Raw genomic sequence first — 27,561 nt, forward strand, 5'->3', positions numbered from 1 at the left:
GCGATCTAAACCCAAAAACGTTGATTATGAAAGTCACGTAGGTATACACCTTTTATAAACCTTTTATACCCACGTGACTTTACCGAAATAACTGAAGAGTATTGATTATGGCGAGACAAGTTGTATCCAGAAGTTGAGAGTGACTTTTCAGTTATTTTGTTTCCCGTCAGTAAGTTTTGCCTGCTTCCTTTGTTACCGCAACAGCACTGGAGGATACATTGCGAGACCAAGAGGTCAATGTGTGGAATGAATTTGAAACCAATTTTTGCTACCAATAGCCGACCGAGGCATTCACATAAGTACCATGCACTGCTGAAGCACGCACCCAGAAAACAATACCTTTGCTGGTCTCAAGACGCAGCGACGTCAAGCTAATTTTGCAACTTTCAGCCCAGCGTCTACAGCGAATTGTATTATAGCAATGTGAACATGTTGTATGCCCCCTGTATCCTTTGCTGATTATGGAAGGTTGCATACACCCAAGAGAGATGCGCTGAAAATGTACAGAGCGGAATAACGAACGTATTGAGTTTTTTTGGGTTATTGTAGCCAGATAAGGCTTCTGAATCACGCACTTGTAACTGCTGGCGCAGAGTGTGGCAGGATTATATCCCAAGGGACTGTGTGCTGCATGCGGATAGTACATGAGACGCTGTTTTAAGCTGTATAACCCAGGAACAGATAAAGAAGCAAATTCCCAGAAGCAATACATTTCATTCTCTAAAATCAAAAGCCAAAGAATATCCTAGCTGAAATGAGCACGAGGCAATGCTCATCTCCTTTGCAAGTGGTGCAAATTCCACTTTGCATGGCAATATTTTCCACCGTACAACCACTACCTGCCTAATGTTACCCGTTAAATTTAACCTGGAACGGCAAATGGTTAAGATGATCCTTGGAATTGAAATTCTAACTTGCAACCAGCTGACTGTCAACCATTCTGCCACAGCATCACCTGGACAGATTTATACAGATATAAGTAAGCAAAAACTGTTAATAAGTGCTATGAAATTAGAGCTGGTCCAGAGTTTCCTGCCAAATCAAATGCTGCAGAGGAAAGCATGATCCTAAAGACCCCATAACCTTACTGACTGACAATTGTATTGCATTTTGTATTTAGAAGAACAGACTTTTTGTCTGTTTCTTTACTATTTAATTAAACTGTAAATGTAACTTTGATCAACAAAAAAGTTAACAATGAAATATTATTATTGCTATTTATAACAAAATACTTCCATAATATATCAGTCTGTTGTTTGAGTACCAAATGACACAGCAAGTTGCAAATACCAAATGCATGTGTAGTGACTGTGTATGTCACTGTGTGGTGCCGGGCTTACGAAGCCACGGCGGATAATGTGTTGGCATTATGTGTAGCCCGCTTACCGGGCGTAGTACCAGCCCTAGCGGGGCTTGGGTGAGCGCTGGTCAGCGCGGAGACACCGTGTGCAGTGTGCGGTGCGGGCTCCCGGTGAGGGAGCGAGAGGGAGCGTCAGCCAGCCAGGGTTACGTTGGGGCATGATATGCTGGTTGACCTGCCGACACGTGACCGGATGATATTGGAGGGGGGCCACCGGTGGACGGGGGCCGCTGGGCGGTCACGTGGTATAAAGGAGCTCTCGGGAGCCTTCTGGAAAGCGCTCGAGAGATCTAGAAGGTGGGCGGGGTGAGAGGCGGAGCCAGCCCCAGCCCGGTCGGATATAACGGGGCCCCGTGAGGGGCTTGGGGTTCTTCGTGTTGCTGGTGATGAAGATCCACGTCGGGTAAAAGAAACCTCTAGCCATGCGGTCCGGGACCCAGCTTGTGGTCCGTGCTGGGATAGTGAACCGTGTCTAGTTCTGCCGTAGCGTAGCTAGATGGGCATTCAACACCCAAGTGTAGGTTGTGTTATGTTATGTTGAATTACTGAAACAAATAGTGTTGCTCCCAAGACAACGTCTGCAACTCAGTTGGACTCACTACACATGTATATATGTTGAATTTCTTTGGAAACGTACGTACCCAACTGTGCTAATCGGAGGTGCAGAGTATCCACTCATGTACTCGAACACCGGACTGATATATGCTCACACACCAGGTTACATTGTTGACAACAATGAGACAAGCAGCATAGAATGCTGTTTGCCTCATTTACCGAACTTTTTTTTAGCTGTTGGAGCCGCTGGTAGTTGCGAATGAATTGCATTAACCATAAAAACCCAATTGCTTAAGAGGTTTACATAAGCCCACCCATGAAGCATGGAAACAGCGTTTTAGTCACCCATTACGTATTTTTGAAATGCAAGCGTGCAGCCACAAACATTACAATTGTTCCATGACACAAAATCTAGTATTAAATATGGCTTGAAAACATTGAGTTTTAAGGTTGAGCAAATATTCGTATTATGACATTTGATGTGCGGTGCATGTGGACTTTGCTGTTAGTAACTTATTGTCGTACCCACATTGACTCACGGCAACAGCATAAACAGCAGATTGCATTTACAGATAACGTTAATTTAAGATCTAATTTAATGGCTTGGACATGTACAGTGTCAGTTGCATGTGTAACTGGGTGGAACCTGTTCTAGTTCTCTCTAAGGTCAACTCAGTTTTAGGGGTGCCACTGTGGCGAGATGTTAACTACCTCGCTTGGTATGCAGGAGGTCGTGGTGTTCGAACCCGACCCTGACGCCTGTATATTTGAAGTTTGCATGTTCTCCCTGTGGTCGCGTTGATTTTCCTCTGGGTCCTCCGATTTTTTGAGTATTTGGCTGCTATAAATGTCCACATGATAAGCCACTTCGTTGAGCTATCATTTGTGGACAGGTCGCTTCTGAAAGAGAGCTATATAGCTCAGTGGGTCTTACCTGGTAAAATTAAAATAGTTAATTTAAAAGGACTAACAGGTTGGCATTGTGGCACATGCCTATAAACCAGCACTTTGAAGGCAAGGTCTTTGTGGATCACAGAGGTGAGTGAAACCTCCAAACCCGCTTGGCTGCAAGGTGACTAGCAGCTGCCAGTACCGCAAGAGGGATTGTGACTTCATCTGTTTGGAAGCTTGAGTCTCATCTACTTGTACATGTTGGCTTTCCATGGTTTTATGTCTTTAAAAAGAAAACGGCCAAACAATGCAATGCTAAAGTCTCCGGCAAAAGTCTTGAGACAGTGAAGCTTTTTCTTTTTGGTTCTTTCGGTAAAGTCACGTAGAAGGGAAGTAATAAAATAATAAAAATAAAACATAATAAAACAATTCTCACGACGTTTCGGCCACAACGCAAGCAGCCGTCCTCAGGTGAAGAACAGGTCTGTCGAGAAGACAGAGTCTGAATGACAACCCAGGCTTGGAGCGTCTTTTTAAGCTGGGTTGGAGGGGGGGAAGAGCGCCTTGACAAAATAATTTGCATATCAAGAGGAATTTAGCATATATATAAGCTGGGTTGGAGGTGGAAGAAGAGCGCCTTGACAAAATAATTTGCATATTATATGATGGTTCTACAGGAAAGCCACCCACACGGATGCTTACCTAAAACCGGATTCCCACCACCATCCATCCCAGAAGAACTCCCTCATCAAGACTCTATACCATAGAGCCCAATGCATCTCCGACCAGGAACACATTGCCAGTGAACTCAAACATGTACGCCAAGCTCTTAAGGCTAATGGTTACTCCGACTACACAATCCGCAAAGCCATCACTCCAACCATCAAGAAGGACCCTGTTGAGGAGCCTCTCAAGACCATCACCTTACCCGACATTACTGGGGTCACAAAAAAGATCTCCAAAATCCTGATTAAACACAAGATCCAGGTCCGATTCAACACAGTACATAAAATCCGTGATCTGGTCCCGTCTGTAAAAGATGTGGTTCCAGACATACAGTACCCTGGCGTCTACAAACTAAGTTTCCTCTGTGGTAGCAGTTACATTGGAGAAACCAAACGACATGTCTCGGACCGCATCCCTGAACATAAAGCAGACTTGAAACACGGTAGGACAAACACCTCAGCCGTGGCAGATCACTGTTACAATTCAGTGGGCTCACATGACATTGACTTCTCCAAGACGGAGATTCTCTGCAAGCCATCTGGCTACCATGAGAGATTCGTTCATGAGGCGATCCACATATACAAACACAGAGACAATTTCAACCGAGAAGATGGATTCTGGCTCAACAATCATTGGAAGGACGTAATAAACCATTTCGGATCTTAACTGATTGTTGGTCACGTTTACGGTGACTTTCAGACCGCAGTCCACTCACTGGGATTGACTGTGTATCTTGTGTTCTCCACAGGGAATGCATTATTTGCTCCGCTGCGGGTCTCCTGCTTCTACATACTATTAACATTCCCTCCCTTTGTTAATGCTACCCCCTGCTGATCCTGCATAATGCATGGGCATAATATGACTTTGAAAACCCCCAGCCCACCTCCTACGCATTTCCCATAAATATGCTAAATTCCTCTTGATATGCAAAATATTTTGTCAAGGCGCTCTTCTTCCACCTCCAACCCAGCTTATAAATATGCTAAATTCCTATTGATATGTAAATTGTTTTGTCAAGGCGCTCTTCCCCCCCTCCAACCCATCTTAAAAAGACACTCCAAGCCTCGACGGACCTGTTCTTCACCTGAGGACGGCTGCTTGCGTAGTGGCCGAAACGTCGTGAGAATTGTTTTATTATGTTTTATTTTTATTATTTTATTACTTCCCTTCTACGTGACTTTACCGAAAGAACCAAGAAGATGAATCCTTGCAGTCACGAAAGTTTTAAATCGAAAAGTGAAGCTTTTCTCGATAAATAAATTATTATTACTAAATAACCTGGCATGGTACCTAAACATTAACACTGGGATGACAAAGGCGGCTGTTTATGGTGTAGGCCACACCACCCCATCATATTCTGGTGCTCACTAAACATCACTTGCCCCAACAATGTGTATTCGCTAAATCTGGGAATTGGTGTGTGTCTGTGGGAGTTAGTGGAACTCACAATACAGTCAGTTGATCACAGCCCAAGAATGTAGAATTTCTCACCGACTGGATCTGGTTTCCTTCCAGGTCACTGCCATAGAAAGAGGTGAGAGAAGGCAAGACCAAATTAAAGTCACAGTCGTCGACCGGGTGAGCACGCACATGTCAGCACACATTGGTAAAAAGCACGATACGCATTGGACATTTGTATAGTTTATGAAACTATAGTTTCCAGCCCTTTAATTATTCATAACAAACACACCAGTCTTACAGCACAAGGTTATCAAAAAGGGCTTATGTTCCACAGATGGGTGTAGTCTGCCAGTGGGTGCGATGTTGCAATGTGGTTTAATCCAACTGAATAAATTTGCTAATAATTTTGCAAGTAACGTTGAAACATTTTCTGAATTTGAATCGCGATGCCAGCACACATTGGTACACTTTTTTTTATAGCACCACCGGGTTTTTAAGAGCAGACGGCAATATTTACGTTCAAGTTTATTTTGTTTACCAGATGCGGTTAATACATCCATGGTACTAACCAGGGTGGCTGCTTGGTTTGAACTGCGAACCTCTGCCACAAGTGACAAACGCCCTGTTGTTCGTTCATGCCGCTGGCACGTCACATTTGTCAAAAGCAAGGCTGGATGAAGGCTTCCTCAAGCTGTTGGTCATGAGGAATAATGATGATACTTCACCACACTGGTCAGTAGGGATATGTGAAAGGAGGGGGGGATGCTCAGGACTCGCTGGCAAGAGGTCACGGGGCAGACCCAGATGCCACAGGTCGACTGACTGAGACGACTGGCTGATGCACCCCCTGTGCCCCCTAATGTGCCAACTGGCTGTGCTTTAGCCACACGGTGCTCCACTCATTGTTGAGAGCATCGCTCCTCCACCCTCCATTGTTGTTGGAGGGCAACTGCCTCCAACTGGCCAGTAGCGTCGTTCAAGAGCCTCCTCCACAGACGCCGATCTTGACAGGGCTGGTACCAGTCATCGGCAAGTCCACTCAGCTCCACATCTTCCTATACCACATCATCCATCTCATCTCTAGGCCATTCCGCACCCGTTTAGCCTCCTTGATCCGGCCGAACAAAAGCTGTTTAGGCACGCGGTGGCTGGGCATGCGGGCTACATAGCCCAGCCAACGCAGCCTTGCCTGCCGGAGGAACTCACCAATGGGACTTTGTCCAGATTTTTCAAGGATTTGTGAGCTCCTCACACAATCCAGCCTGGTTAAACCCAGGATGGATCGAAGGCAGGCCAGCTTAAATGTTTCTAACCGGAGATGTTCCATTAGGGGGGTCCACGTTTCGCAAGCGTAGACAAGGGAAGGAATGACCATGGCCGAGAAGACCTGAAGCTTCGCTAGGAGCGACAGACCAAGTAGGTTCCACACAGCGTGACTCAACTGATGAAAAGATAATGCCGCTCGACTGATTCGGAGTGAGACCTCTGCTGTTAAACCGGAGCTGGTCATGAGCACACTGCCCAGGTATGGGAAACTCTCCACTCTCTCCACAACTGCCCTATCACCAATTGAGAATTCTGGGGTAGAGTGTCCAATGGTACAAAATACCCAGGCAGGTGCTTAGTTTTGTTGGGGCTGATGGTAAGTCTCCACCTCTTAATGGCAAGCTCCAGGTTCAGCAGCAGTGCCTCCAACTCCTCCTCTGAGTCAGCAGCAATTACCAGATCATCGCCATACATAACATAGTTGAGCAATAGGGAGCCATTCCTTGACCATACCCAGGCATCGATCAGCCTCCCATTGTATCTAATCTAAGATGAAATTTACTCCGGTACAGCTATTGAAGGCTTCACAAACTATGTGGTCGAAATAGATGTTAAATAATGTGGGAGCTAGAGGACATCTGTCGCACCCCAAGGTGTATAGGGAATGGCTCCGACTCTCGGCCATGTAGTTTTACCTGGGCCTGCTCACCATCATGAAGGTCCTTAATGATCATGAGCAGAGGGTCAGGGACTCCGAAAGCACGAAGAACATCCCAGAGCCCAGGCCTACTGATGGCATCATAGGTCTTGACCAGGTCAATAAAGCAGAGATGTCAGTCTTGTTGGAATTCCCTACACCTCTGTTGCAGCCATCTGTGCAGGACCGCCCTTTCCTGAAACCGCATTGGGGCCCCGCAAGCTTCTCCTCAGCGTGCCTAGCACGGTGATGTTGAATAATCCTTGCCAAAACCTTTCTCGGCAAACTGAGGAGTGAGATGCCCCTGTAGTTGTTACATTCTGTGCGGTCCCCCTTCTAAAAGAGGTGGACCACCAGGGCATCCTTCCAATCCTGCGGAACCCGTCCAATGGTCCAGATTGTTGTTATGATGTCATGTAGGGCAGTCTGTGCACAAACGCCACCGTCCCTCAGCATTTCGCTTGGGAGATCATCTCTGCCCGGTGCCTTTCCTGGTCTTAGGCTCTGGATCGCCTTCAGTACTTCCTCAACAGATGACACCTCAGCCAGCCACTCACAGGGGGTGACTTCTTCTTCCAATATTTGAGGCACCGCAGCCTCGGCAGGTTCATCTCCACTTTGTTCATGTTGTTTTCCAGGCTGAGGGATTTTCAGCAAATCTGCAAACCTGTTCCTGGGGTTTGAAGTTTTCGTGACTTCAGCAATTGTTTCTTGCTGTGGTTGTCCCACCTGATGACGGACGCTTGTGTTGCACCCGAAACGTCGTGATTTAATTGATTTTATTTTATACCTACGTGACTTTACCGAAAGAACCAAAGAGTATGAGTATAGTTCTGTTCCTGGGGGTCAGAGATTGGATCACCGTTCTTTACCCTAACGATGGTAATAGGTGTGGTGCTGCAGGTTACTTTTTTGATGGAATTAAAGACCAATTTGTGATCGTGGGCCATTGAGGCAGACTCCATCTCCTCAGCAACCCACGACCACCACCCATCCTTGCAGTGCCTTACGGCTCTCCGAACCTCCGAGTGAAAGCTGCGGTAAGCCTCCTCATTCTCCGACGTGGGATGCTTAGCCGATGAGAGTGGGCCTGCCGCTTTTTCTCAGCCAGCTTGAACACCTCCTCTGTCAGCCAGGGTCTCTGAGGAGGTCTGGACCGTGTACCCAAAGCAGTCATTGCGGCTGGATGAGCCACAGTCCTAAACCTCGCCCATTTCCCCTCGACATCAGGAGGAGTGGGGATCATGCCAACCCCAGTCGCAAGCGATGATGCAATTCTCGCTTGCAACTTTGATCAGCTAACTGAGACCATGCCACTAAGGGTTTGAATGGGGTTATGGGTGTACTCCCACCACCGGAGTGGAAGAATGGCAGGCGCATCTTACAGATGATAAGTCGATGGTCAGTGGGCAGATCAGCTCCACGATAGGTACTGGTGTCAAGGACATGGGCCCACATCTGCTGTTCCGTCACTATGTAGTCCAGCAGATGTTCTTGCTTGGACCTGGCATGCATCCATGATGTTGTGTGGATGTGCCGATGCCAGAACAGTGTGTTGGTAATTACAAGCTCATGGGCTGCACAAAAATCTAGCAGCCTCCTGCCGTTGTTATTGAACTGATCTGGCCCATGCCTTCCAATCACTCCAGACTAGGTGCCAGCATCCTGACCAACTCAGGATTACTCTATCCCGAGGGGCCACATTAGCTATCACCTCTGACAGGAGGTCATAGAAGGCATTTGACTCATCGGCCTTGCCTGCATTCCTCCACGGATGTTCGTCTTCGGTGGGGGCATAAGTAACCATGACCACCACTCTGGTTGATGGGAAGGCGAGCTCAATGTAGCCTGGGGATTACAGCTTCCCATACCTCACCGCCACGCTCCCACGCCCCCTTCATTCTTTTGTTCAGAAGAAGAGCCACTCCCTGCTGTTTGACAGTCTCCTGCCCCGAGAAGAGGACTGTCCACCCCTCATGGTGGCAGGAGCCAGAGCCGGTCCACCGGACCTCCTGAATACCACAGAGATCCAGGCGGTACCGGTCCAGCTCCCGACAGAGGAGTGACAGCCTCTCCTCCGCAGTGAACATTCGAACATTCCACGTGGCCACACGTAGTGGTTTTTTGTTGTTTCTGGAGGAGCCCCGAGAGTAAGGATTCCGTCTCGACGTACACACACGCACATCGACTCACACGCACATTTGAACTTAGACACACATTATTATTGTAAAAAATACTAACTTAATTGTCAAATATTAGTTGTCTACACACACACTCCACACACACACACGTTGACTAACACACACACATCGACTGACACACACACACACATCGACTGACACACACACATCGAATCACACACACACAGGGACTTGCACACACGCCCATCGACTTATACACACAGATGTACACACACATCGACGCACACACAAACACATCGACTTACATACACATACATCAACTGACATGCACACATATCGACTGACGCACACACACATCGACTTGCACACACACACACACATCCACTTATACACACACACATGGACGTACAGACACACATCGACTCACACAGACACATGGACCCACGCACACACATGGACTTACACACACATATCAACTAACACACACAACCATGGACTCACACAAACACATATCGATGTACATACACACACACGTCGACTTACAAACGCACATGGACTCACGCAGACACACATTATGGCTGTTGCCATGGAGTTTTAGATGCTGCGCACAAGAATCCATTCAGACCTAGTTTAAAGCTTGCTCTAATCTAGCATTACTGTAATTGGCGCTGCATGGCACCGGGAAATAACAATAAAAACCAATTGGGCACCTAGTGATGTTATTACAGATGGTCACTGTCCACCCTGTGGTGGCAAGAGAAATTCGAATCTAATTGGTCTCCAATTACAATTGCTGCATTGCCACATGCTGCCACCAGTGCCACACGATTGCATAAGGGTATCGTCCCACATACAGCTTAATCATAGAGAATATATAAGTCTAGCAAAAAATACATCTAAAGAGCAATTCAATTGCAGGGTTAACTCACTCAACGGAACATTGGGCTCATATTTTGGTGGCTCCTTTCTCGTATTAATTTAAGCCCCCAAGTCAACGGTAAGAATCGTGCATTATAACGTCTGGGAATGGTCACTCCCAAGCAAAGTCGCTCCATCGCTTTCCACCAAATGTTCTACTTCAGTTTATGTGCAGGAGAAATGATGCCTATGCTCCCAAGACCGCAATTTGAACACAGCCTTCTTATTCTCCGATTCCCTTATTCAAAATCTCATATTTTACTTAACCGCAGTGAGATCACACATGTCAACTTACAAACGCACAGGTTCATTCAGACGCTGAATGACCTGTTCTTCACCTGAGGACGGCTGCTTGCATTGTGGCCGAAACGTCGTGAGAATTATTTTATTATGTTTCATTTTTATTATTTTATTATTTCCCTTCTACGTGACTTTATCGAAAGAACCAAGAAGATGAATCCCTGCAGTCACGAAAGCTTAAAATCGAAATTTAAAATCTAGTTTTGATTTTAAAAAATGTACACCCAGGTTCGTGAAAGCTTTAATCACTGCATATTTTTCCAATGAATTGTGTGCATTATCACAGCAGACAATGGTTAGGTATAATGGCATTTGAAAATTTAATAGGTCTTTTAGATAATCGGACTGACAGCATGCATGTTTTAATATGACCCATTTCTAAAACCACCTAGCTCTCATGGTTGATTAGTCTCTAAATCCTCCTTTATTTAGTTCCCTATAATCTTTGTGAATAGTTTATATTGGTGTGATAGGAGGCTAAAGGATCTGTATTTTTTCAATCAATTTTGATTCTCTCTCTCTCTCTTAGAATAGAATAATTATTGAGGCCTAATTCCATGACCGAAGCATTTTACTCACGTATAAACATTTAATAACGCAACTGGTGGAAGTATAAAAAAACTCAGATCCGTCGAAAACAATCGCCTCGACAGACCTGGTTTTCACCTGAGGATGGCTGCTTGCGTTGTGGCCGAAACGTCGTGAGAATTGTTTTATTATGTTTTATTTTTATTATTTTATTACTTCCCTTCTACGTGACTTTACCGAAAGAACCAAGAAGATGAATCCCTGCAGTCACGGACGCTTTAAATCGAAATTTAACAATGAGTGGTATTGAGCAAACGATCGAATAGCAACAAGTCTGTAATATTGACCTCAACATAAATTTGCAACAAACGAACGTCACGTGCAACAGGTTTTCTGAACAGACACAAATAATTGTCTTAAGCACGCAGCTCTAAGAAATATAGCATTTATATCCAGGGCAAATGCAATTACAGCACAAAATAAAGAGGCAAAGCGTGAACATGATGGAGTGTTTTTGCAAAAAAAAGTGATGAAAACCAACATACACCAATGTGCCAGAGGATTTCTTTTCTAGTTAAGTCACTGCATATGCACCGCTAGAAAATATTTATCAGCTAAAAAAGTATAAATATAACATTTAAACGTAACACTTCCAGTGATCTCTGCCCAAAGGTTCCCCTTCATGTGCATTTAGTGGCGGTACTCACAACCAGTTCAGCTGTGGCATTCCTTTACAGATGGACTTCCTGGGTAATTCATGAAGTGTATTGTTCAGCAATACCCTGTAAACACAAATTTTAACATAAATATGGGGGGACATTATGTTACACAATATTCACGCGGCTTCAGTGTGCATCTGTTCACCAAAAAAACTAAACAAAATGAATGATTCACTACAGCTGAATAACAAGTCAGCATTTCATCACAGATAACATCCAATGACAGATGCTATCGCATGCTCAAATATCTCTATAAGGAATTCAACGTGGCAGCAGTCTTCTGGGTATGGATGGCCCTGAGCCATCAGTGGAAATTTAATATCCTCATGGTGGGAATCCAGTTTCTGAAAACAATGACCACTGTTGACTATCAACAATGTGGTACCTATTTTATTGATCCCAAAGGGTGTGGGGGGGTAAGAGGATATGTCAACACTGACTGGGATTTTAACTCGAAATATTCCAATGTGGGTCATGCCGAGGAAGATTGCACATGGGATGTCCTCAGAACAAAAAGAGACCACCCTTCTCATCAACTGGTTTCACCGAGACACTAGAACCTGTCCCACGCTCGGCGAATTAGCCCAATGCAATCATTTGCAGAGGTACACTGCAGATGATATTTTTTTTTCACCGATTGCCCTTTTATGCCGTTGTCTTTCATTCTCGGGAATTGGTTTGAATGCCACATTTTGGAAGGTGGATTTTTTTTGCCAAACGATTAAATATTCAAGGTGAGACTGAGATGGAAAATACGAGCTCTTTATTCCGACACGCGGAGGCTGCTGTCTTTCATATTCGTGACAGGGGCATGAGCCCTTGGAGCTACATAAGCACCTATAAAAGTGCTTTGTTTCAGCAGACATCATCGTACATTCACAGCTAAAGAAATACGATTCCTCCAGTGTCAGGACTATAACTAAACCAGGTGGGGCTTAGATTATTCAAATGGGCCAAGCTGGTAGACGTAATGTTTTACCGAATAATAAAGGTCGAACTATTTAACGATGTTCTTTGCTACTGTGCTGCCAATAAACACAGTTAATATATAGTTGCATGCTTATTATGGGTAGTTTGTCTCTCCCAGCATACATATGCTATAAACACCATCTATAAACTATGTTTACTGCAATACTGCAGTCGTATATATTTCAGCAAATGTTGCTTTGGGACTTTTAGTCAACCACCATGTGTGTATTGTAATTCCAATATCTGGAGAATAATCCACAAAGGCGAGGAGGGAGGGAAATTTAAAATGTATCTACTGATGGGTCAGCAACCTACATGCTACACTACCTCGCATAGGTACCGATCTGGCCCTGCAGGTGGCAGTGTGGTGCCACCTGATCTCTGTGTGATCCACCAACTTTGACTACAGGCATGAGCCACCTACACCCGGCACAAAGTTATAATCATTTACAGGCTACGCATTAATTTACAAATATGTATACGTACTGTGATTATCACCAACAATAACATATTAACAGTGACGACTTGTAGTAACGGTCTTAGATTTGCTCGTACTTCCGTCTGGTGATATTTTTTTATTAGTCAAGTCAAAGTGCCTACATACTCAAATAAACATTGGGCATTCATCTTCTTGGTTCTTTCAGTAAAGTCACGTAGAAGGGAAATAATTACCGAAAGAACCAAGAAGATGAATTCCTGCAGTCACGAAAGCTTTAAATATAAACTTTGGGCATGCTAATTTTCGTGATTGATCACCCCAAGCCCACAGTGGAAATGCAATGCCACAGTACCACGGCATGGCCAGTCTATCCAATTGTGAGCGGACCACTCTGGGGAACAGCGAGCATCACATCATATGAATGCAGTTCGAGCTTCACCGAACGAAAAAGACATAACCAGTTGACTTATCTGCCTAGTTTTCCAGTGCCAACAATGCATGCAAAGCTGCAACGCAAGAAATCAAAGGAAACTTACAGCATAACAAGGGATTGCAGGCCAAGGAAGGACTTCTGTGATATTTTAATCAGCCTGTTGTTATCAATGATCCTGCAGAGAGGGAAAGGGGAGGCGGGAGAAATGAAGGCATTTTGCATTAACGGGCACGTGTGTGTGTATCCCGTATTCTCGGGATTGTAAAAACGCAGTTGTGTTGTGTTTAAATTTCCAAAAACAGTTTGATGGCCAAGCGTTTGGGGGTGTGCACCTCATAATTCCGTATGTGGCGTGAATGCTGGCACGTGGACATGCAAATTCACAATCTCACTCCGGCGTCCAATCTATACGCAAGCCACGCGCATTCCACCGGGTGGGTTTAAGGAAAGAAAAACATGCGTATACTTGGTACTGCACACAAGCGCAGGATAGATACATGTTTATTTATTTATTTACATGTGGAGATGGAAATCAGTTATGTTTATGCGGTATATGATTTTCCTGGTCCCGTAACAGTGTGAGACTAGCAGCTAGCGGTTGTGCACCATTCCCAAGGCAACAGCGACGCTTGTACTAGTGCGGTCATTCTCACAAAGTGTGTGTAAAGTTGGGGGTTGCGTCTTATTTTCTGGTGCATCGTTTAATCCAGAGAATACGGCGAGGGAGCAACGCATAAAAAATCTGTCTACACCAGCGGTTTTTTTTCCCGTCTGTATGTACATCTAAGCTAATCTCTCACAATTGCTTACAACCAAGTTAAATATAGCCGACCAATCTGGAAGGTGTTCACGAGTTTAAGGCTTAAACCTTTAAACACGGCAGCTGGAAAGCGTATACGCTGCATTTAACCATGTTTCTTGAGTGGATTATCATTTTCTGGAAATGAGATACTATTTGCCAATAAGGGATATTAGTTTCTAACACCTCCAAGCAAGAGTTAATCACACGCTTTGCACTGATGTTTACAGATAGCTCTGGGGAACTGAGTGAACGTCAATCATAAATGATGATGGGGTGAAACCGATTTTCATTTTTCACATGCTATCATTTACCAATCAAAATCAAGTCTAAGTGGCCCTATTCTTCATTGAGCGATGGTTGTCATCATCATCATCATGATCCATGGGCAGATATTTCGTAGGTGCCCACTGCACATTTCGTCATTTGTTTCCACTTTCCTCTGTTTAGAGCCAGTGCCACATCTTTCTGGTATTAATCTCTTATGTCGTCAAGCTCGCGGTAGTTGCACTTTTCTTTACTGCTGGCCTTGAGCATGTGATGGGAAGTTCCACTTTTTCAAAGGAGGAGACCAAAGTCATCTTGAAGGAAAGTTGCGACTCAGTAAGTGCAAGGCTATTTTCTTGTAGATGTGCATCGAGGCAGTGTGTCCCCAGGCTCTCTGCCATGAGTTTGAAGCTTTGTTCATAGAAAATATAAATTTAAACACGAGGGTCTGGTTCATCGCTTTTAAAGTGCTCTTGCAACGGGCATCGTTAATGAGTGCCAGAAAATAAGCTTAAATGTAGTTTAAGTCTCTTTTCCCATTTTCTCATTAATGCAGCCTCAAGCGCATGTCAGTTTTGGGCACACAGTTCCGGCAGGTAATTACCAGACAATGTTGTTCTTTTGAATTGAAAATATGATTCATTCGTTTAGAATGAATTTAAGATTCTGATTTTATATTTAATGTATCCACCGATGACCTTCCATTTTACTGACTCAAAAGACTAATGATCTCCGTTTACTCTGTTCAGAATTCAACTCATGACCCTGTAACGATTTGTCCATTATTCCACGTAAGGCTTGTGCTCAAAACTGACTTATCGTAGGCAGGGTTACTTTTGAAAGAAATTCAGCCTCTTACGTGCTATTGTCTAAGTAATATCGTAATCATGTGTTTGGTATTTTATGAGTAACATAATGTGAGTCATTTTGTACATACAATAAAACTTCGTTATTTCGGTATTTGATAATTCGTAATTGGGGATAATTCCACACTGCTGTGCTTTCGACATATATACAGTATAAGTTATTCGCCATGAGCCGAATTGCCGTACTGAATGGTCCAATTTCGGCATTCACGTGGAGCGACGCTGCGAGCCACGACCAAAACAATGACTCAGTCTAGTGGCGGCGCGCGTGGTGAGCGTTAGTGCAGACCTGTTGCTTTGGACTACACCTTGTTTATGCACTCAGTACAAGCCAACCCTTTGAAAAATGTAATGGAAAGGGACAAGTATAAATCCCTTAGTCTGCGAGACAAATCCAATGTTTTGGATAGAATTGAAGCAGGTGTGTCAATACGTATGGTGTGTGAAGAGTTTGGAAAACAAATTTGGAAATGTTTTTTTTTTATATTGGGGCGGGAGACATAATTCGGGATATTGGATAATTTGGCAAGGCTAAAGTCCCATGTATATTGAATTAACAAGGTTTACTGTACTTCGTTTGGTTGATTTAAAAACAGAAATATTGATCATTCTAGGCGATGTAATAAGGTCAAAATGTTTTGACTGCTGCTTGTGTTAGCCAAAGTAAAATATCCTTTGCAATAGGTTTACAGTATATGAAAAGAAAAATCATGATCAAAATGAATCAACTTGTGCATGCTCAGCAAAGGTAAACTGATTGCACAGCAATCAGGAGGAATAATGTGAAACTATAAACTAAACTACTTTTTATTTTTGAAGGTAAGACTCACCGAGCTATATAGCTCTATTTCAGAAGCAACCTGGCCACAAATGATAGCTCAACGAAGTGGCTTATCACGTGCAAATTTATAACATATACATCAGACATCAGTGGCGAAATGGAACCCATGGCCTCCTGTACACCAGGTGAAGTGGTTAACATCTCGCCAATGTGGCGCCCAAATACGAATTACCAGTACATGCCAGGAGCAATATGATAACCCTAATGCCTCACTTGCAATGTCTCCCTGTTTGACGTTGAACACACACACTCGTTTATAAAAGGCAAAGGTGCAGTTGTGCAATTGCCTGTGCTCACTGCTGTTTTCAGAAGGACCTCCACTGAAGGCAGCTGCAGAGAACCCCTCTGTGTAGTATTGAGGCTAATCTTGCACGCTGGCAAGAAGTCTTGTAAAAGGTGGGAGTATCCACATTTTACCCCACCATACGGCCTGCCAATAAAGAACTGATGTGTACCGATTTATTCGGCTGCGGACCCAGAAGGACGGGTGGAAGTTAGGACCTCTGGATTGCAAGCCCCTAGTGAGCTAATCACTTCCACCGCGAAGCCAACCCGGCACTGCGGATTCCACTTCCATCTGGGACCGCGTGGTGCCCACAATGCCCAAAGGTCTGCTAATCCAGAATTGGACTCCTCAGCCACCTCCACAGAAACCACCCAACCTGACGGACGTCATCCTCGAAGGCCGAGGGACTGTCGCCGACGACGACCACTTACTTACACCGCGACAGCATCCATGCACCCGTGTAGTATAGCTTGTATATAATGCAAGGCATGCATGTGTGTGCATCTACAACAACTACTAGCCAGAACGGTAGCGATGTCTCTTACAGCCACTCGAGCCAACGCAGGTCTTGAAACACTCTTGGCTTGAGCACGGCGATATGGTTGTGACTGAGATACCTGCAAAGTACAAGAACACTTTGGTTAGCAACAGTGTGAATAAGCGCTTTCACCAAGTGGCTTGAAACAGCAAATATCACAACATCAACCCCGGTTTTTTGCTATTTTTAGATGTGCCGGCCTGCGTTATGCTTTGCTGCAGACACAACTGCGTGTTGATCTTTCCGCCAGCATGCGTCTGTTTGCCATTATGGGTACTTAAATCCCAAATGCTCACACATCCACTCTCCCCTGAAGTTATAAACAACATATTTTTTAAATCGTCTCCTTTCTCACACCCAAAAGTGTGGATATTTACAAAGCTTGTCCATATAATGATGAGAATAATCTACAACCCGTTTGTCAATCCACTGTGAGATCAAGGCCTTCCCACACCATGTCGTCCACAGTGGTTGTTTTGACCGTACTTCAGTTTGGTTTGCTGATGGGGGAGTGCAGGACCAATGTCGATATCACACATCACTGACAAAGAACCCCCCGTATAGCCTTACCAGACTGTTGGGGCAAGTGCTGTTAGTGAGCACCTATGATGGCCGGCACGGCACACGAGGGGGTGGGTGGCCAGCACCACGCCCCGGCCGCATTTGTCTCCCCAGTGGCGATGTTTACATACTGCACCAGCTACTCATTTGAGGCTGAGTCGACCTAGGGGAGGCTCAGGACCGAATCAGATCATCTTCAATGGTGTTGGCCATGAGCGGGAATTGAATTCAGGTCGCCGGGTTCATAGCGCAGCGCGCTAACCGTTGCACTACCGCTCCCCACATCGTGCAAAACTGTACTGTACATACAGGGTTAACCATTTATAGATACCCCACGTAAATACTAAACTAACCTTTTTATTTTACGAGGCAAGGCTCACTGAGCTAGTTTTCAGAAGCGACCTAGCCCCAAATGACAGCTCAACGAATGGTTCATCATGGAGAAATTTGTAGCAGCCAAATAACAGCAAGCCCATACACATCTCCCACCAATTTCAGTACACTTATTTAATCGCATCACAGTCTCCTCTGAAACATATGGAGCCTTGGCCTTCATGAATTCCAATCACATTTTGAGGAGAAAGTGAAAGTTTACCACTATTTGTGTTTCGATTATAGTTTTTCTCCCATACCTCCGCTTAGCACCGTTGGCTATGTATAGAGCCAAAGAAGTCCAACATATGTAGATACAATAGGATCATTATACATCAGTGGGGTATCTATAAACGGATCGCCCTGTATGTGTGTTGTTTTTCATAAATAGCTCCACATTTTCAAGCAAAATTCCAACCATACATATAGCTCTTGGGCAACCAAATGGAGTTGTACGTACTTTACAATTTTTGTCCATAATATATTCCAGCTTCTGTGTTTCTGGGCAACTTAAATTAATGAGAACTCATTGGGTTTCATTATGTTTCCAGGGACACCTGGGGCGCCGTCGCTAAGTATGGGCTCGGCGAAGGGGAAAGCCCATTCCCAGTTCAGATATTGCTTCAGCCGTGGTCAACAATCAAACTCAGGTGGCCAAGAACATCGTGCAGTGCGTGATCCCCTGTGCCACCCACCACCCCCGCCACCACCCGGGGGCATAATAATCATCAACAACAAAGTTGGTCAACTCATTGCTAAACGAAAGTCGCCCCCAGCTGCCAACATCTCTCTTGATCCCAGATGTAATCATTCATTGAGCACCTGTGCGCACACCGATTCCATCGCTCCGTCTCCTTGGAGGACGTTGCCCTTGGCAGCAACTCCATCATTATTCTGGACCATCGGCCATCAATCCCTTCGAGCAGTGTGTTCTGCCCGAGACCACTTGCTTTTCTGAGCAGTTTGAATGATGTCATTGATCTGCCTATTGCACTCACATCCATCTGTTCCTCTTTCTTTTTCCCCAACGTAACTCAGAGAGTGCATCTCGCTTCGTGGCGCGTATTCAATATTTTTTTGTCCCCGTCAATCGCCGTGTCTCTGAACCGAACCCCACAGCAGGTAATGCGCACTAATTGTGCGGCGGTCTTTATAACTTTACGAAGTGCATTTACAACTTCATGCGTACATTATTATGTAGTGCGCTGCGTCTGTTGTTTTTAATGAACGGTTCTAAAAGCTCGAAGGAAACATGACCGTCGCCAAAACGCCTCGGGCAACTGAGTGGAAAGAGGCATGTGCGTATTACAACTTTGTCAACATTGCTTAATGATATATTCCAGCATTTGTGTTAATGGATAGAAGCTGCGCAGTTTTATTCATAACCCGTTATTTAACCTAATGAGAACTCACTGGATGTCACCATAATCTTTGCAATAAAAGTTGGACACTGTAGTTATGTGGTGCATTTGTTTATCACTAATATAGATTATGGTGATTTTATGTGTATTCACCAGGGCAAGTAATGCTGTGCCTGAGCAATGGACTTATCATGGGTATAGGTTGTGAATTTAATCCCAGTTGTGGGTCGACTTAGCCCATTATTCCTGCAGGGCCAATAAAATGAGGAGCACTTTGTCAAACAAATGGTGGAATATTTATCACTAGTTCAGGGTCAGCAAAATAAATGACAACCACTCTTTTAAGCTGACAATGTTGCTTGTTTTATGGAGCTTGCACATGTTTTTACTTAAAAGTTTGAATCTCGATTAAAATTATACAAATTAATTATGGATACAGTATAACTCTACTGCTGCTTATGGTAATAATTCCCTCTATGCGGGAAAGCCTCATGAAGACACTATCATCGGATTGTTTCAAATCTGTAAATGGTGAGAAAACCCATCACAATAGAGACATTGGTGCAAGATGGAAAATATAAAGTTTGGAGTGTTTTGCCAATTCCATGAACGTATTTTTGGCATGTGGGAGCAAACCGGAATACCTAGGAGAAAACTCTAGCACACAAAGGGCACATACTCCTCACAGAAAAATTTAAGCATCCATTTTTTGCACTGCCATCTCCTGACCACCTCTAAGCCCAATGCCACAACAGCCCAACGCGTGCCAAGTACTGGGTCTTTGTATGTATGTTGATCTTCTTTCACACCGTACGTCGCCAACCATCACTTAGACATGTAGGCTTTCGTGACCAATATTATTCATAATAAAGGTTTTTAATAATTGGGTTTTTACCCTTCTATCTGGCAACAAAACTGACACCAGTTTTGTTGCCAGATAGATACTGGCAAATGAGGTTCCCATAGTGTAAAGGTTTTTAAGTTAAATCGCGTAAGTCTAAATGTGTCGTTAACCCGCCAGCACCCGAAAACCTTTATTATGAGTAGCCAACCGTGCTAATCGAAGGTGTGGGGAAGGACAACAAACTAAACACCAAATAAATTCTCGAGAAATTATGCCAGGTGTGGCACCACATCTCGCTGAACGAATGAATAAATGAAATAGAAGTGGTAAGGCTGATTTAATGGAAATATAAATCAATAAATAGCCAAGCAACTAAGACAACAAACATAAACATTGAATAAATATTGCAATCCTGTAAGAAATGCAGTTTGCCCTTCATGAGCCAGTTTAAGTAGGCCTCACATTTGACTTGTGTCGTAATCGACATTAAAAATGTTTTTCTATTTCCCTTTAAGAAAAGAACAACCAACTTGCATGTCCTTTTTTATATTCCACGGTAAAATAGAAAGAAAAGAAATAATTACATTAATAACTTAAGAAATGCATTTAATTTGCTACACATCACATTCACTCGATATAGAATTATGCAACATTGCAATTTTTGGAATAAGTGGTTTACAAACACGAATAAACCTTTAAAACTTTAAATATGTCAATGTTGTCTACTTGCTCAAACAGGCATCTCTGAGCCAATATCGCATTTCCATGGCCGATTCTAACATCACTAATATACTCTTTGGTCCTTTCGGTAAAGTTACGTAGAAAGAAATTAAATAAAATAACAATACAATACGACGTTTCGATTGCAACACAAGCAACCATCATCAGAGAAAACAAGTGTCCAGCTCGTCCATCTGCTGTGGGCATGAATTCCACACAACTCCCCATATGCCCCCCCTCTCTCTATTTAAGGCCTTGACACAGAGACGTTGTCTTTCTGTGTGCCTATGTGTGTCTCTCTTTCGGTTTGTCTCTGTGTGAGTCTCTCTCTGCCTGTGTCTGTCTGTGTGTCTCCGTGTCTACGTTTTGTCTCTCTAAAATTTAGCAATCTTTGGAAGCACGTAATCAACCAGGTGGGGTGTTGACTGTTTTGTTGGCCGACTCTCTGTGTTGTATTGCATTATATTTCCAAGTTTACTATGTTTATTTTCCCATTCATTTGTACCTGATGATGGTTGCTTGTGTTGCAATCGAAACGTCGTATTCTATTATTATTTAATTAAATTTCTTTTTACGTGACTTTACCGAACGAACCAAAGAGTAATTCCTGCAGTCACGAAAGCTTCTAATCTAATTTGAATCACTAATATAATTAGCAAAGAATGTGTGTGTATTCCTGCTCATGACGTCACTCCACATGAGGCCCAAACCCCTCATTAATATTCATGAGTGGGTGGATTTTGACACTAACGCAGAGGAAGGTCGAGCTGAATTAAACATTGACTTAAAATTTCGTGACTGCAGGAATTCATACTCTTTGGGTCTTTCTGTAAAGTCACGTAGATATAAAAATAATAAAATAAAATCACGATGTTTCGATCGCAACACAAGCAATCGTCCTCAGGTGAAAAAATACAGCAGGCGGACTGCTGAGGCAGAAATAGTGCCCGTGTGGAAATTTACACTCACGCACAAGAAGGTCGCGCACTCCACATGCCGCACGCCTCCCCTCATTAATAATTATGAGCAGGTGACGTCACTCCACATACCGTACCCCTCCACAATAACCATTAATGGGTGACGTCACTCACGTGGGGCAAGTCCCCCCTCCCATCCTTATTAATAATCATCAGCTGAACTATTTTTCTATTGAATATTTCAGATTTACTGCAATATACACCCGTCCTTGGACGGGCAAAAACAACATTGTTAATCATCATCATCATCATCCGGAATGCTCAGTGCTCTGAGCACCTGGGGAACCAGGCCAACCATGCTAATCGCACCTCCGATTAGCAGAGTTGGCTAGGTACGGTACGAAAGAAGTCCAACGTATGTACACACATACAATAATCTGCCTCAATCGCTCATGATCTTGTGCTAGCCTCATCGCATCTGTAGCGGCCATCCCAAAGAGGCATCCCTCATTAAGCGGCACCTCAACGTGGACATTTTCACTGTAACGTAACTAAAATGCGATATGCGTTATGTTCAATTTGCATTAACGGAATTCTGAATCTCTAAAGTGTAATTTTTTCCAGGTGCGCATTTTTTATTATCCTGCTCGAGGTGGTTAGCGTGGTGTTTACTCCGTTCTGGTTTCCCGCACTTTCCCTGCCATTGCCCGAAGTTGGAGCAGTTTTGGCTCGGCTCCTCGTTGTTTTTGACTCCCGATCCTGTATTGTGCGGGATCTCTTACTCTTTTTTGACGTTATTACACGAGCCGAAGTCAATATGTCTGGAAAAAGAGCATTAAAGTACTGTACAAGTGTCGTGAGTTCAACTGAGTGGCAGACGTACTCTTGGAGGCAACACATTTATTTAACAACAACACACGGGGTAACTGCCCCTTAACAGAATAACTACCTATGGTGGTGACCACCAGGCTAACTACACGAATCACAACGTAACTAGCTACTATGGACCACACCACAGCGCGGATCCAGGTCCACGTGTTGGAGACTCGGTAGAATGTAGACATAGACAAAGGTTTCTTCAGGATGAACAACAACGCCGGTCCCTCTGGGGGACCCGGCTTATATTCTCTGCGGCGTGGCTGGCTCCACCCTTGGCCATGACCACTTTCCAGAATCCTCGAGCAGGATCTGGACCCCGACCACGTGACCACCCCTAGCACCCACTTGGGGCACCTTTGTAGACTTAACTGGTCACGTGTCCTCTCGGGTCAACCAGAGTGCCGTGGCCTTTAGTATCCTCATTCCTACGGCCGACACTCCCACACCCTATCCTGTAGGGGTTGGCACTGTACGCCAAGCGTAGTGCCATCCAGCGCTATCAATCAGTGCTCACTGAGCTCCTCTAGGGCCGTTACCATACCCACACCACGTGGTGTCCGCGATGTCGTTACACTGCATGCCGTGCCTCTCTAGAGCCGGCACTACACAGTGACATCCCGTGATGTCACTACACAAGTAGTAGCAGAAGTGCAAAAGAGACTGCAAAGCAATTACCTTGGATTTATGTACTGGACAGTATATTTATTTCAAGACTTATTTTAAGTTTTGTTAATATTTTATGATAAAGTTATTGATTTCCCTTGAAATATGTGTTTTAAAAGTTGGTTGCATTCTTAAATGTGATGTTATTCTATTTTGGGGCAACATTTTTTTGTCAGTAGGAACACATCAATTGTAGAATGGATGTAAATGGAAAATTGAGTTCCATTAATGGAATTTCGCTTCATGGACAACTTTTATGGAACATATCCACTCCGTATATCTTGTGATGCCCATATCGCGTTCGCACCGCCTATTCAATGCACCTTCCGCTTCCCTCTGCTCCATTTTCTGTAAATTATCCTCTTCATCATATCTTTACCTAGACCATGGCTTATTGCTATGTGCCCAAGGTGTTTTAGCCTTTGTCTTCTGTGGACAATACATTTTAGTCTCGACTGCGTGGGTTTTCACGGGCCGAGCCGCATAGCTCTCCGATGTGTTTTCAGGTTTTACCGCTTTTGGTCGACATTGTCCGGCGTTTTGCTCTATACGCTAGCAGCTTCTTCGAGGACTGAACTGAGCTGCCAACAACACCGAGCTGCCAACAACACCTACAGGGTGTTTTAAAAAGATGGATCCAATTTCAAAGCAGTATATTTCACGATGGCAACATGTTACAATTACACAAAAAGTTAAAAACTGTTTAATGAGTTATCAAGTTTTACTAACCATTTTCTAAATGCTCTATGTGACCTCCACCTGCTGTATAGACAGCATCGAGATGATAGTTAAATTCGTCCCAAACGCCTCTCTTCTCACGTTTTCCTCTGAGGTGCATGGTCGCCCTGTGCTCTTCCCCTTACATAAACAGCCTGTTTCCTCAAATTGTCGATACCAACGACAAATGATCTTTGACATGGGCGGATCAATGCCAAAACGACGTTGAAATGCACGCTGCACCGCAATTACGGATTCAGTCTTGCTGAACTGCAGAATGCAAAACGCTTTGTGTTGCAGGGTCACCATCTTGCGAATGACTGAGGCTAGGGGCTGTTTGTGCGCTGGGATTGGCATCTAGCAGTGATCATTTGAAACTCTATGCCCCGCCCTTTCAAGTGGTAAGAATTTCATTCATGGGCGGTTCGTGGTTGCAGATGTATAGCGATTTAAAATCGGGTCCATAACTTTTAAACACCCTGTACAGTATAATTAATCAAGGGAGAACCTGAGCTAAATTCAGGAAGTTGGAATAAAATCGAGTCAGCTTTTTGCAAAATAATTGTCCCATGTAGCATATTTAATTCAATAAAGAGAATACGGACATGTCATTATAATGATTCCACCAGCACTGCAAGTTATAGCTATAGCTGGCCAGTCGGTCAGATGATTCATAATTATTATTTTTGTCAGCACAAATGACTCGATTGGGATTACACATTAGAAATCATTGCCTGCTCCTGGCAGACTGATGCCCACTTTAGTCGCCTTGTGCTGTAACAGGGATAAGCTCTCATTAGGGGGTTCCCTAGGCAACAAAACTGTACTTTGAAACGTTTCCTCATGTTATGGGCATAATATAAAATAAACTATAGAATCATTATCGTGCAAAGCAAACGTGCATGCACCTCCGATTAGCACGATTGGCAATGTATGGTGCGCGAAAGCAGTTGAACACACATAGTAAAGCAAGTAGGTTAATAATCTGTGTGAATATTAGTAATATCCTCTTGGATGTGCAGCAGTTGAGTCCAACATGAAATAAAAAAAGGACTATCTCAAACACCCAAAAACAGAAACCCCTAAAAATGCTTCTCAGATTCAAAGAATATTCGTTTGAGGAAATAAACAACACTGAAGATGATTATAATATCTCAGAGAGCAGAAAACCCATATACTGCTCTGCAGCGTTTACAAAGTGCACATGTGTAATGCGAGCACAAACGGGGTGGTTGTGGGCCTTCGCGCCAATCACGCGGGCCGGAGCATTGGGGGGCGGAGCCTGGTCGATGGAGCGTGTGGAAAGAGCCACTGCTTATCTCATCTCAGCTCCAATGGGAGACGGGGTAAGCGGGGGCGGAGACGGGGCCAGGAAGGAAGGAGGAGTCTGGGTCACGTGAGGAGGAGGATATAAGGGGAGAGCCGGAAGGAGATCGGGAGGGAGAACGGAGCAAGAATAGGAGGAGGCCACGCTGGGTAGAACAGGAGGAGCGAGCGCCATCTGCCACGTGGCGTGGGGTCGACGGGGCTAGAGGGGTGTGAGTGCTAGCCGAATGTGCGGGGCACACGTGGCTAGTGAGTGACTAGCGGAGTGTGCGGGGCACACGGAGCGGGCGGTGTGGCTGGCGCGTGCGCAGGGCACACGGACGGAGACAGAGCGGAGCAGCCACCAGCGAGGCGGCCCATACGGAGTGTGCGCGGGGCGCGCGCGGAGGTGGTGCGAGTCGGGCCGAGGACCAGCGGGGTGCGGTGCAAAGAACCTAAATAAACGACACAACGGAGACCCAGAAAGCCTGACGGAGTCGTTTATTACACATGCATAAATTATCTTCGGTAGTTGTTTGGATGCTCAGCAGCATTAATAATTGGATACCAAAAATGTACAGGTCCAACGGTTATCAATGTTGTGCTTCATGGCCAGTATCCTGGCAAACAACAATAGCTAGAAATGTTCCCTTTTTTACTGTTTTGATGCCACATTTGGCATCCTTGGGGTATTTGGTCTCATTGCCAGGTTTCTGGGTCCAATGGCTCACACACAGTGTGGCTTTCCAAACTTAACAACGAACATATGCGTTTAATGTGCATTACCTACTATGCATACGAATGGATGCAGACTATTTAAATATGAATGCACAAAATCGGCTTTTGTCCACACCTGTAATGTTGGGCCTTGGGACTTTGAAGTAAAACAATGACAGTTTACACAGTACTGTATAGTTTTTTTTTTTTATAAGTGGATAGGTATCTGCCCTGAGCTTTTATATGGTAAATTCGTGATATGCTCGGGAATTAAAGAATGCCATCTGCTCGCTCTGCGAAATGTAATATTTAAACTAGAATCTTTCTTTCATGACTGCAGGAATTACTCTTTGGTTCTTTCGGTAAAGTCATGCAGAAAATCTAATTAAATAATACGACGTTTCGGTTGCAACACAAGCAACCATCATCATTATTGTTTCCGTGTCTCTGTTTTATCATTCATTTTTATCCTGATGATGGTTGCTTGTGTTGCAACCGAAACGTCGTATTCTATTATTATTTTATGTTCTACGTGACTTTACCGAAAGAGGCAACAAATGATTATTTAATTATTTATTTGCTACAGGAGACTCATTTGTTTCAATTCTCCTCAGCAAACAAGTAATTTTCCTCAATAGCCAAAGCAAAAAACACAAAAGAAAATTGCAAGCAGCCTAATAGAGCCACTTTTATGAGAAATAAAAGTGACACAAGTAACCTCATTCTTAAATTTCATCAAAGCGAGACATTATATAACGAATGCTGTAGTTCAGTCATGGATTGTCAATCGTGATATGATGTTATCGTTTAACCTCATTCGTAACATATGCTGCAATCAACAGTTTAGTAACCACAGAAACAAATGTTATTTTTGTCCATGCCAGAAAGAGCTTCAGGCGTAGATTTAATTATTTAAAAAATTTGCTCAATAACATTGCTACATTTTGTTGTACATTCATTCTGACTGCATGAATTGGCATATCGTGTAGACATGCATGGTTCATTACAGGGTTGTTGCAGATGTATTGTTTGTTGCTGTTATCACAAATATGTGGTGCATCATGATTATGAAAGCCGCAAAGCACACTGAGCTGAATTAGAGGTCAAGCTAAATATTCGCCTTTGGTTCAGAGATAAAAAATAAACTAGAATTATTAGTGAGCCCCAAGAATCTGAAGGGAATGCGTGAAATAATGTCAACTGATCCAATGCGGATACTTAAAACAAATTCAGTAACAAAAGGTCAACACATACTGATGTCTCATTTAGATAATTATTACAGTGTTATTATTATTATCATCATTTAAATTACATCTGGCTGCGTGGCTCTATGGTAGGAGCACTTGACTCACAATTGGAAGCTTGCGCGTTCGTATCCCAGTTAACATAAACTATTACCCCTCTGGGGTTGACACAAATGACTACCACATTGTGGGAGGTCACGCCTGCAAAACAGAGCTGAGAGCTCACTCATAGCTCATTTGATGAGGGAGACACTGCAACGTTTACTCGGATTATAAACATAAGTAAAGTTTCCAAAACAGACTGGATTTTTATACCATTAT

General features: G+C 44.0%; 1 protein-coding gene across 2 annotated transcripts in view; it reads right to left on the bottom strand.

Annotated features, from left to right (window-relative positions):
* The window catches only part of LOC133342867 (relaxin receptor 1-like), a 310,499-nt gene that overhangs the window by 86,390 nt on the left and 196,548 nt on the right, over window positions 1–27,561 (bottom strand). For both annotated transcript variants that reach the window (XM_061552222.1, XM_061552221.1), the window contains 4 exons: window positions 16,948–17,019; window positions 13,447–13,518; window positions 11,491–11,565; window positions 4,980–5,051 (listed from right to left, as the gene is read on the bottom strand). In XM_061552222.1, coding sequence (XP_061408206.1) covers window positions 4,980–5,051; window positions 11,491–11,565; window positions 13,447–13,518; window positions 16,948–17,019 — 291 coding nt within the window. The remainder of the gene's footprint in view (window positions 1–4,979; window positions 5,052–11,490; window positions 11,566–13,446; window positions 13,519–16,947; window positions 17,020–27,561) is intronic.

The sequence above is a fragment of the Lethenteron reissneri genome, chromosome 16 (genome assembly GCF_015708825.2).
Source record: "Lethenteron reissneri isolate LAM-NWPU_2019-01 chromosome 16, ASM1570882v1, whole genome shotgun sequence".
Taxonomy (NCBI): domain Eukaryota; kingdom Metazoa; phylum Chordata; class Hyperoartia; order Petromyzontiformes; family Petromyzontidae; genus Lethenteron; species Lethenteron reissneri.